Below are 12,323 nucleotides of genomic sequence, written 5' to 3'. Positions count from 1 at the left end.
CTGAAGCGAGCCAGCTGGTAAGTCGCCAAACAATGAGTCCGAGTCATCCATTTAGTCACTAAGTAAGTTAGCAGGGCAACCAGGTCAAGTTGAAAAAAAAAAAAAAAATAATAATTCATTGATTTAATCGCGCGTCTGTGAAGAGCCAAGAGTTTTGATGCAAACACAGATGCCACTGCGGGAATCTAACTCACGGCCAATCTGCTACTACAAGAGGTCATACCCACGATGCATTGTGCATTTCTGATGGGGGGGGGGGGGGGTGCTGAAAAGGTAAAGTGGAGGAGAGAACTGCAGCACGCTTGAGTGGAGGGGAATAATTCCCTCTCACTGGGAGATTCTTTGAAGTCGGCGGGTGAAAAAAAGAGGGAATGTGAGGGTAAAAATAGAAGCCCCTGCTTCTTTTGCATCCTTTTCTTCCCTCCTCGTCTTAAATCACCACACTACTTCTCCTTTATTCGCGCTCTTATAGGAAATGCAGCCACACCCGGCGTTTACCCGTCAGGGTCATCCAAATGTCAGCATTGTGCTCGGTGACACCGCTGGCGAGAACGCCGCGTGATAATGTGTCAGGAAAGATGTGGCGGGGTGCGCCACTGTCCTCACAAACTAAAAAATAAAATTGGGAAAAATATATATTTAAATAAAATACATTAGCTGGGTTGATCATTATTCTAAATGATTATCCTGAAAACTAATTTTGTTCAATTATTGGTCAACCGATTTGTTTTTGGCATTACTTCCACCCACAGGATCGGAGTGGAATTGCAGCTTATGATACGGCACCAATCCAAAAAAATAGTCAGTCCAAAAATCTCAATGACAAATATCACTGTGCATAAAACTAAATGAAATTTTAATTCTGGATGGCGAATCTGTTGACGTTTGGTGCTGGGAACGCACTTTGTAAATAGAATAATATCTATAATCCTGAAAACTGATTTTCTTCAGTTGTCTACTAACTCATTTATTACCATTGGCGTCAAAAGACGTCAAAGATCCTTTTTTTTTTTTTCTTAACTCGGCTGGTAGTTAACTTGAACAAACAACTTTAGTATCTTAAACGTTCTTACGCTATGAAGACGTACTTCACTCTTCAATCCAGATCTCACAAGCATGTCACTTTGAAACTGCGTGACACTAATGTTCGCTCCGGCACATAGAAATACATTTTTAAAATAGCATGAACAATCTGGACTGTTTTAAAACTGTCCTTCACATCGTGACCGGAGTTTGTCAAAAATAATGAGCGAGTGGACCTGGAACGAGGCTTGTTCCTCACTTAAGGTAATAATTACTGTCACCGCATAGCGTGGCTCATCGTCGCGTCACATCTTTTTACTAGCAAGGCAGAACTTATCATTAAAAGACGGGGATCAAAAAAAAATCTGAATCCATAAACTAATCATCGCATGTAATGGCTTCCAGGTGTCTTTCCCGCTCCAAGTTATTGGCGTCCCTTTAATCGTTCTTCATCAGCACAATCGCACTTGCGCCGTCCTTTCAAAGTGGATTTATTAGGGCTGAGGAACGGTAAATCTTTCGACTGCCCAAACCTGCACGCACACGCCCCAAAGACGACCCCCAAAGACACCCACTTGAAGTCCATCCATCAAGAAAAATGCGAATATTTAAAAGAAAAATGATTAAAGGGGGATGTCGTGACATGTCTGAACGCTTGTCAGCGGAAAAGCAACGGGAGACCTATTAGAATGCTCGTCATTACTTTTCGGTTCTGAATTTTAGAATCTGGCGATCGTCGCGGGTACGTTCAGTTCTAAGATGTGGAGTTCTGCTATGACCACACCTAGAAGTCACTTCTGCGGATCGCCACCATCCGGATGACTGAGAACCTTCTCGGACGAAACGCCGGTATGTTGGTCTTGACGGGAAAAAGGCCCAAAAGGAGGAACACAAAAATGGTTGGATCGCACCGCTCTATTGTTTCGTTCATTACAGGGTAACGCTGCCATGAAGTCAAATTATTCACATCACCGTCAGTGCTCTTCGGGACCGAACTGTACGATGTCGACAAGCATGAGCATATTTATCGGAGCAATTCTCACACTGGCATGCCTTTTTTTCCAACGCTCGACACGCACAAATGTCCACGAGCGTGACGGCACATGCATGCACGTTTTATAGCCACGTCAATTAGAAGGAGGTTTCTTGGCATTCCTGTGGTGGAAGGGTGGCAATACACAGAGGCCGCGTCCTCAATGTGTGTGGCTCGAGTCGCCATTCACGTCTACGATATATAATTAGAATGCTGGACCTTTAATTTGCCATCAAATACAGAATTGCGTCAGAATTCCGTAGAAAAGTTCAGCACTACCGTTCTATTTCAGATCAGAATCAAGCCACCTCAACGGCTCAAAACATTGATATGGTTCCATCAGGAAGACAAAGAGACGGTATCGGTTACGCAGTGTCAAAGGTATGCGGCCAGAATCTGTCATCGCTTTGGTAATAACAGAGCATTTGAACGCAACGGCCCCGCAGCCCTCCTCCTCCTCGTCATGGACCAAAACGGCATGAGTGACTAAAGTGCGCAGGCGGACTGGGAAGAACCGTGTGTGTGATCATTGCCCCGGAGCGAAACCGCAACAGCTAGTGTGTCCTTAGCAAAAAAATCAAGAAGTGTATTAATGGCACGTAAAAAAACTTGAGGAGACCAACTTGACCCCCGCGATAAGGAAACTACCAGACACTATATTGAAAACATCCTGTGAGGCCATGACTGAGAGTGTGACTCTCGACACGTTGCGGACAATCACTTGACGCCTTCGAAACAAAGCTGCGAGGTGGGCGACACAAGTGGCTTTGAAGCCACTGTTGCGAGAGTGGATCATGCTCAAGAAAGAAAATGGGAGTCGTGTTTATTTGGGTGTGGTTCTTCCAACCCTATAAAGACCAAACAATTCAAAAAGAGATGTTGGATTTGGAGAGTGGCATCACTGGGGTTACAACGGGAATGACCGTCTGAAACTCAGCGCTGAGCTATTTTTCTTGAAGGAACGAGGCGCTAACTTGATAAAGAGATGCGGATGGCAGAGAGCAGCAGGCATCTCATTTTCAAATCTCACAAGCAGACAGAGAAGCATTGTGGGGACTGCTTGTGCGTCTTGACAAAATGTGTCAGGAGAATTGCCACATTGAATTAAGCACGCTAAGTGAACTCCGTATTGGTTGGAGAGAGGTTTCAAAAAGCAGCTGAAGTTTTGGAACAGGCTTCTCGAAGGTAATCGTTCCAAAAATGCCACCCATAGACAAGAAACGCAGCAAAATGTGCTTTTCTGGAGTAACTTTCTGCCTCAACACTACTAGCAGCGAGCCCATAGAGTGAAAACACAAGTGTTGCCTGTCAGGCAACACACCTGTCACCACCGCCACTCCGCCAAGTCCAAGATCAACGCTTTGAGAGGATCAGCATTTTAAGCTCCAATTAAAGACGATGTCATTATACGGTGTCAGCTTTCATCAACGGCGCAGTACAACCAGCTTGAGATTTCATAATGTGTATACAGTTAGACAATTCTTGGAATTCCAAAACAAAACATGCTGGGGGGGAATCAATTCAGCGTGTACGATATTTAGAATCCCTTTGCTATCATTCCTTTTCCCACACTTGTCATTCAGCCTGGTGACATACCGTATACAGTCACCCCCCGCCCCCCCTCCTGCCGCTCCTCTTTGCATTACTTAACATTCCTCCAGCGAGTCATCACACCACGTTTCTAGTGTCACACTAGAGAAGCGCTCCGAGGTTTTTTTTTTTAAATTTCATCAGCCGTGAGTGACAACAAAGACTGTCTCGTTTGTGTGAGCGCAAATATGTTTCAGGTTAGCGTCTTGTTGCGGTCTTGATAACCCCAACAGACATCAGACGATGGTTTATGATATGACGTGCAGCATGAAAATCAGAACAGAATGTAAAGACCAAGACATGGATATCTGACAAACGCCGATGTGGAAAGCCCAGAATACTCCCTCCCGACCCCATCCTTCACCTTTCCCCCCTCGGCCTGAGGCCGCTATGTTTGCAAACAAACAACGGCACTCTTTGAAATCCCCACGGCAAACGCGCGAGCATGACGAGACAACACCACACTGGAACATCCGCTTTCCGCCAGTCTGACCACTTGACCCTTGCACAAAAAAAATGTATGCATCCAATCCACGGTGCTCTAATTGCAATCTTCTACCAAAAGAGGAACTTTATGAGCCCTTTACCAGCATCTCTGGCCTGTAATTGAGCATTCAGACATCAGCGGAGTCGAAAAGTGACCATCCCAGGTCACTTGGTATTTACACTTCAAACCTACAGCCTGAAGGCAAACACTCCACTAACTTTTTTTTTTTTTTTTCCCCCTCCACCTGAGAGCAAAGTATACAGAAGATACCGGCGTATCGAGCTTGGTGAACTTGTTTGAGCAGACAAGCATGCAGACAAAAGGCAGGGACAACTGTAATCTAATAAGTTTCCGCAGCCACCCGGGACGGGTTTAGCCGCGACGACCACGTGGGGAGAGACAACAGCATGGCCCCGCACAAAGAGAGACATTGAGCAAAGAGGAAAACGTAAGATAGAGGGAGAGCGTGAGCAAAGAACATTTGGGACAGAAAGCAAGGGAGGGGACATCACTGGTTAGTGTGACATCTGAAAAATGATGTCACACAGCATGTTTCTGAAGGACTGCAGCACTTCACAATTACATTCCCCCGATGCTAGCAATTCACAGACTCCTCTTGAAGGTTTTTGTGAGGAGTTTGGTTTGACATCTGTTACAGTCTACCCGCGTAGACCCTCATTAGTAGGACCTCTCTTGATGGATCCATCAATTGGAGGTGACAGGTTGTCTGCAGAGCAGGTTGGGGTCATTCCTCGGTTTTGGCCAGCTTTGCTCTCACAGGTGACGCCCTGATGTCGGGATAAGTCTCGGTACACTTGCTCAAGTAACGTCACATTTTTTTGGGACGATCGGACAATAAAGAAAATACTCATACTGGTTAACATACAGCATTGCAGCATATTAGCGATCCCAGATACCAAAGTGGATCAGAGAAGTCATAACACACCTGTCCAAAAAAAATGGCCATTTCCATATTTATATGCTGCGATAGTGGCTTAGTGGAACTTAAACATAAAGAAAGGGGGGCGGGGGGGTGAAAGTGTGGATTGTGGTGGTGGGGGGGGGTGCCCCATTGAAAACAGAAAAAAAAAAAACTGAGCTATGCAACTCCTTGAACAGGATTAAGAAGCAAACCAGATGCATGGCAGCCCAAAGCCCCACGGGGGGGGGGGAAAGAATGGCGGGGCAGGGGGGGTTGGAGAGGAGGTGGTGCGTGTAGCAGCACGTCATCTTTCAACAAGGCCATAGAGAAGAAGATCAGAAGACAGCAGGGAATCAATCACTGCTGATCTTCCAAGTAAACCAGAAGTACACTTATCCAGCCGGCAACCGAGTGCCAATCAGGTGCATGCAACATTCAAACGACATGATTCCCACTTGATAAAACAATCTGGGAAATTAAGGCCTCAGATGCTTTTTGGCTGGTTGTCTGATAGCTCGTTAGTAAGAGCAGGGTTCGCGGTTAACTTTAAAAACTGCTTGCCCATAGGGCAAGTGCCACTAAAATTTGCCTTGCCCGAGTGGCCAAATTACTTGGGCAAGTGACAATTTCTTTTCTCTAAGAATAAAATGTTTATGGTTGTAAAATGTGCGCCAGAAATGTAAATAAACATATAATCTGATAAACATAAATTAATCTTGTTTTCATCATCAACCATGAAACCCTCCTCACAACAGCATGTATCATCCTGTGCAGTTATTGAAAATGTTAATTGTAGTTTGTTAAATTGGGAAAATGATATTACAGCAATCCAGATGATCAATTTTAAGTCCAGGAGAGCCTATTAATTGAGGAATCACATGAATAAATTATGAGTGTGGGAAATTTGTGTATTCCTTTCAGACCAGTGCCTGTGGTGCTGCCTCCATAAGTTTCATAGCATAAACAGAACACAGTCACTGACACTATGTCAGGTCACATGATGGAGCTAATGAATTAACAGCCAATAATCAAATATTACTCCCTTCCTCACTCGCAACTGAATTGTCTACTTAAAAATATTCTAGCTATTTTAGTCATGTCAGAGGAATCCGAAATGTTCGGATTTGAACGAACTCGTCGCCACTTGTAAATATGCGCAGAAGGTAAGAAAACTTCCGGCTGTCAATTTTATGTTGTGTTTTTCATACTTCAAATGAGGATGCAACTACAGCGAGTTCCAATACTGCGGGATTTATTGACGTTTACTTTAACTCGACATTCACTGAACTAACTGATCCCCGTAGCGCCCGCCCATTGCCCCCGATAAGGCCAATGGACCATACCAAAACATAAGGGGGTGTCTGGGTTAAACCATCACCATACAGTGCACGCCACAGTTTTCGTCGGAATTAAAGATATTTGGCTGCTTTAAAAAATGCTTGCCCGGTCGGGCAAGTTGCCCATAATTTTACCTTTTGCCCGTGGCCAAATTTCACTTGCCCCGGGCAATCGGGAAGCGGTTAACCGTAAACCCTGAAGAGTCAGAACGATTCTCCACTCACGAGGAAGAAAACAGGTGCATTACCTTAGCGGATAGTTATCGTTTCCCGAACCCCTCGAATGTTTTAACGTGAAATTTGACGAGCCGAGATAAGGGCGTTCACAAAAAGAACATGTAGGCCTTGGCTAACAGGTCGCTCTTTTACTCTATCTCTTGAGTACAGACGGGACAGTGTTGTGGCTAGCTCAATGGGTTACGCGAGTATATCTCAGGAGAGATAGCAGGGAATTCTGCAGGGGGGGGGGGATGGAGAAACATTCCCAGGCCTAACAAAAAAAGCCGAATCCTAGAAAAGAAATCATGCATCAACTTCACTCGTTTACCCGGAGAGGTCTACAGGACACTGGAAACAACTAATGAAGCCCCCTTCGGGACCATCAAGAGGTCACTGTTGTCACGGATACACCAAGGGCTGTCAGCTGTTATTGACAAACAGGAGGGCACGGGGGGCTTTGAATCAAGTGAGGAGGAGGGGGGGGTCGAGAAGGTCTGGATCTATTGAGGTCAGGCACCCAATAGCCTCCCTCACCCACCCCTGGACCCTCTGTGGGTTGTCTTTAAGAGTCATAAAAAGGACAGTGTGTCTTTTGTTTGAGACAAAGCCGGGGCGCTAGTCACTTAGCAAAACAACACCACAGCTCAAACAAGGTGAAAGACTTCCACCACCTGATGTGTGCATTACACCACCACCCGTGTCTCACCTCCCAAAACTTTTCCAGGCCGTTTCCTAATAAGAATCCCGACCAAACATGACCCTAGGAATGAGAGCAGGCTCGCCCTATTGGTTCAAAGATTTAGGCAATTTGCATCCCGAAAGAATGTTTCCCATGCTGGCATCGCTCAGTTTTGGGAGGAAATAGTTGACAAGAGTGGAGGAGAGCTAGCTGGGTTGGGCTGTTTGCCCACTTTAACAGAGAACAAGGAAGGGGAGGGGGTGGGGGGGTCACACAAAGAAAGACAAAGGAGGTTGAGCAAGCAGCTGTCATGAGATGACTGGCTAGTTTATTCTATCGGGGTATTAGATGGATCCCGTCTGACTGCCTGATTAATGGAACCCGCAACACTTGCTTGTGTGCACTTGCCAACACCGGAGTCCTCGCCCTGCTGGTTGAGGCGGGGATGTCCATGTGTTTGCATTTGTCTAATCTTTAACTCTTGAAGCACAAAGTCTGCTTTGGAAGTTGAAAAACACCAATTCCCCCCCCCCAAGGATCAGAGCCAAGGCTTGGACACTCAAAGTTGCGCAAGATTCTTAACAGTGACTGCAACAACAAAGCAGCTATGTGGAAGCCCTCCAAATAACACATTTTATGACCTCAACTATCGTCTTTTACACAATACATCCATCACCCAAATGGCACAAAGCAGCTGAACCGGCTCACGTAAAGAGCCTACAGCACTCTTCCCGCTAGTACTGTCATGACAACAAAAAACACGACCAGTTAGCACGATTTTGTATCAACTCGGACCCTTATCTTGAAAACTCATTAAAAGCTGTTTACAAATATCGACAGAAATGAATTTGACATTATTGAAAAGGTGTCTTACCAGAGACGGAGATGATCATGGGCGCCTCCAGAGGCCTGTCATTGTCCAAGGCCTTGTTGAGCCGCAGATCCCCCGTGTCCTCATTTAGCAAGAGCAGACTAAGCTCGTTCCCAGATTCAAACGTGTACCGCAACTTATCAGACACATCCGGGTCACGAGCTGGTACTCTCCCGATTATTCCCGATGGAAAACTGTTGGACTTGTTGGTGATGTAGTTATTGAAAATGATGTCAAAGTCTTTCAAGACCGGCAGGTTGTCGTTCATGTCCATTAAGCGAATGTGTATGGTCGCTCGGCTGACGAGCGGCGCCGAGGTGGCCTGCACCACGATGACGTACTCCGTTTTGGTCTCATAATCAAGATCGATGAGGGAAATGAGGTCGCCGTTGAAAATGTCCAACTCGAAAATCTCCGGAAAGTTCCCTTCAACTATTTGGTACATTATCTGAGCATTTGTGCCCTCATCGGGGTCTGTTGCGGTAATCCGAGCCACAACAGACCCGACGGGGATGTTTTCCTCCACATCGATGAAAAGTTCATCCTTTTCGAACACCGGAGCATTGTCATTTATGTCCTGAACGACCACATGTATGGGAACAGCAGCTTTTAAAGGCGGAACGCCCCTGTCCACAGCAAAGGCTTTGAGGTCGTAAACGGGAACATTCTCCCGGTCTAGTTTGCGAGCAGTTCTGATGATACCGGAATACTGCTCAATGAAGAAATCCCCATCTCCATCGTCACCACCCTGGAATGTGTAGCTCAGTCGGCCATTCGAGCCGGAATCTCTATCAGAAGCCGAAATCTGGAGGACGCTGGTGTAGATGGGTGCATCTTCAAACACGCTCCCCTGGTACATGTCTCGGAGGAACTGAGGAGCGTTATCGTTAGCATCCAGGATGATGATTTCTACATAGGTGGTGTCGGATTTCTGAGGGATGCCATTGTCTTTGGCGATGATGGCTAACGTGAAGGAAGCCTGGTCCTCATAGTCTATCTCCATTTGGGTGGTGATGGCGCCGGTATCCGGGTCGATTTTAAACTGAGGAACGCTGTCCTCCATTATGTATGTGATGCGGGAGTTCTCCCCCGTGTCCTCATCCGTCGCGCTAATCATCACCACGGTGGATCCCACTGGTTGCTCCTCGCTGAGCATCACCTGGTAGTTGGCGCTTTGGAAGACGGGCCGATGCGTGTTGGCATCTGTCACATTAATAAACACCTGCGCGGAGTCCGATCGGGTTCCATCGCTGGCGGTGACGGTCAACACGTACTGGCGCTCCTGTTTGTAGTCCAGGGGCAGGGCGAGAGTGATGAGACCACCACCGCTCTGGCTTGTGATGGCGAAGCGGTTCCTGGTGTTGCCGCTGGTGATCTGATAGGTCACCACACTGTTGACATCCCGATCGAGAGCAGTCACCGTGAGCACGCTCGTTCCCACCACGGCGTCCTCGTTGATCTTCAGCGAGTAGACTTTCTCCGTGAAAGTGGGCACGTTGTCGTTAACGTCAAGCACCGTGATGGTGACGCTGGCCGACGACGACATTACAGGAACGCCGTGATCCCTCGCCTCCACCCCGAAGCTGTAGAACTCAGTGGTCTCCCGGTCCAGCTCTTCGCTTACTGTAATCCACCCGGTGCTGTTGTTTATGTTGAACGGAAATCCAGGAATGGTGTCGGTCAGCCGATATTCCAGCCGGGCGTTCTCCCCTGAATCGCCATCGATGGCTTGAATATGAATGACGGAGTAGCCGACGGCAACATTCTCCAAAACAGTTGCCTGGAACGGGGTACTCACAAACATGGGAGCATTGTCATTGACGTCCACCACTTGCACGACGACCATCCCCGTGCCGTTAATCAACGGAGGTCTGCCACCGTCCTGGGCCTTAATCCTCAGATTATACTCCCGAACCATCTCATAGTCCAGAGGGTTGATAACGTCAATCACGCCAGTCGGGGAATGAATGTAGAACTGTCCTTTCACGTTGCCGCTGATGATGCTGTAATGAACTTTCGCATTGTTGCCCTCATCTTTGTCTGTCGCTTCCACTTGGATGACTTGGGTGTTGATGGCCACGTTCTCTTGAACCTGCACGACGTACCTCTTTTCGCTGAACTGCGGGTAGTTGTCATTCTCGTCCTCGACAGTGACGTGGACGGTGGCGGTGGCCCGGCGGGGACACGGCTCCTTGCCTTGGTCGTCGGCTTCGACTGTCAGCTGGTACTGCGCCCTGGTCTCCCTGTCGGGGCGCTCATGGATTCTCACCAGGCCGTTCCGAGGGTCGATCTCAAAGACGGAGTTGACGCCGTCGCCGTTGACAATTTTATAGATCATATTAGCATTAGCGGGGGCATCCTCATCGTTAGCCCGGATGGTCATCACTTCAAATCCCACTTCGACATTCTCCCGTATACTCACCCTGTACTCTGTCTGCTCAAACACGGGGCTGTGATCGTTGGTGTCGCTCACAGTGACCGTCAGGTAAGACGTGGCGTATCTTCTCGGCGTGCCGTTATCACTAACGATCACTTTAAAGACGTGAGTGTCTTTGACTTCTCTGTCCAATGCCTGAATGGTTGCGATGCTGCCTGTCTGAGAGTCGATGGTGAAAAAGTCATTGGACCTGCTGTCAAACAAGGCCTCCATGCTGTACACCAGTCTCCCCGCCTCGCCATCATCGGGGTCGGTGGCTTTGAGGGTGATGACCTGGGTCCCGGCTTGCTCATTTTCAGGCACAGACACTTGATAGTTGGGGAGCTGGAATTGCGGGGAGGCATTCACCTGCCGCTTACCTCTTCGGGTGGACTCGGCAGTTTCCGATACAGATCCACGTCGAGGCAGATTTCCAAACCGCAACGTGAGCTTCAGACTTAGCTGGGTGCCTTCAGAGGTGTGCAAAGAACAATCCAAATCCACTTCAGGCTGCACGCTCATGCTCCCAGGACACAAGTCTTCAGCTAGAAACAAAGCTCCATCTCTAAACAGTGCGGCTAAATGTTGTCCCACGCACATCGTGTCCAAAAAGGATGTGCTCCTTGTGATAGAATGCAAAAGTTCTGCAGCATTGAACAGCAAATCCCCCGCAAGGTGGCAGGACATTTCCTCCACATTGAAATTGTGCTTAATGTGGATGTCAGGCTTGCTTTGAAATGTCTTTCTCTTGTATTTGATAAAGCAGTCTTGTCCATGGACGAACACTTTCAAATGAGTTAGAATCACATCTCCAGAAGTCAATGAGGTGCTTGTGAAGTGCACCGGCGCGGGGTTCCAAAACGTGCGCGCACACTCCAAAGTTCGGGACAGTTCAAAAACTCCGCTGTGCTTCCCTACTTGGAAAATACTCCGTGAGGAATCAGGAGATAAATCCCTGTCCAGTTTGTGCGTCCAGCCCGGTCCGACGGACAGGTTGGCCAAGACGGTCCCGGGTTGTACAGACTCATTGAGATGAAGCTCCAAGCACGCCAGTGTCGGCGCGTTGAGCAGGACGCAAACCCAAATCCACGCGCTCCACAGCAACATGCTTGGCAACGGAACAAATCCCAGGGAACTGAAGTCAAACTCATCCGAGGCAGCTCTCCCGCTCCCGGCGTCGCGTTCGACTCTTATCCTTCATGTCGGAAGTTTTTCCGTGGGAAAGGAAGCTGCGTATCCATGCTGTCAATGGATCCACGGAGCGCACTCCAGCCTTGGGTCGTTTCAAATGAGTACAAAATGGCTCCGCTGCTCGCCTCCTCCTCCCTCCTCCTCCTCCTCCTCCTTGAGGGGCTAATTAGCATAAACCTGCTGAGTCCCCCACCGGGATGCTTACAGAGGGGGGTCTTTTTTTTTTTCCTTTTTTCTTCTCATGGAGATTTAGGAAGTAGCCCTGACCGGGTAACCGATGCGCACAAGTGTATTGTTATGACAATAAGACGAAGCAGCCTTTCAATTCCTGATGCACTTTAAAAGAGCATTGCTGCCTTTGTAACTTTACTCAAATACATCAATAAGTTGTTTAAAGTGCATAAAAGGGGAGGGAGTTGACTATTTTACAATAATCGCAAAGCATTTGTGTTCTTTTTTAGATTAGTTACTATCAGGCTAAGAACGTATGTATGAATAATAAATACGCATTTTTGAAAAAAAAAATCATTTAATATTTTCGTTCAGAAATGTTAA

At 47.5% G+C, this 12,323-nt stretch overlaps 1 protein-coding gene across 6 annotated transcripts in view; it reads right to left on the bottom strand.

The window, feature by feature from the left end:
- celsr1a (cadherin EGF LAG seven-pass G-type receptor 1a) overlaps window positions 1-11,845 on the bottom strand; it is a 41,714-nt gene extending 29,869 nt beyond the window's left edge. For all 6 annotated transcript variants that reach the window (XM_088288431.1, XM_088288432.1, XM_088288433.1 and 3 more), the window contains exon 1: window positions 8,165-11,845. In XM_088288431.1, coding sequence (XP_088144557.1) covers window positions 8,165-11,684 — 3,520 coding nt within the window. In that variant the 5' untranslated portion in view covers window positions 11,685-11,845. The remainder of the gene's footprint in view (window positions 1-8,164) is intronic.
- Between the last annotated feature and the right edge of the window lie 478 nt (window positions 11,846-12,323).

This window comes from Idiotropiscis lumnitzeri, chromosome 2, assembly GCF_059441095.1.
Source record: "Idiotropiscis lumnitzeri isolate Australia: NSW breed Sydney's pygmy pipehorse chromosome 2, RoL_Ilum_1.0, whole genome shotgun sequence".
Lineage (NCBI taxonomy): Eukaryota > Metazoa > Chordata > Actinopteri > Syngnathiformes > Syngnathidae > Idiotropiscis > Idiotropiscis lumnitzeri.
Note: the sequence above shows the minus strand (reverse complement) of the source record. Positions and strands in the feature narration are given on the sequence as shown.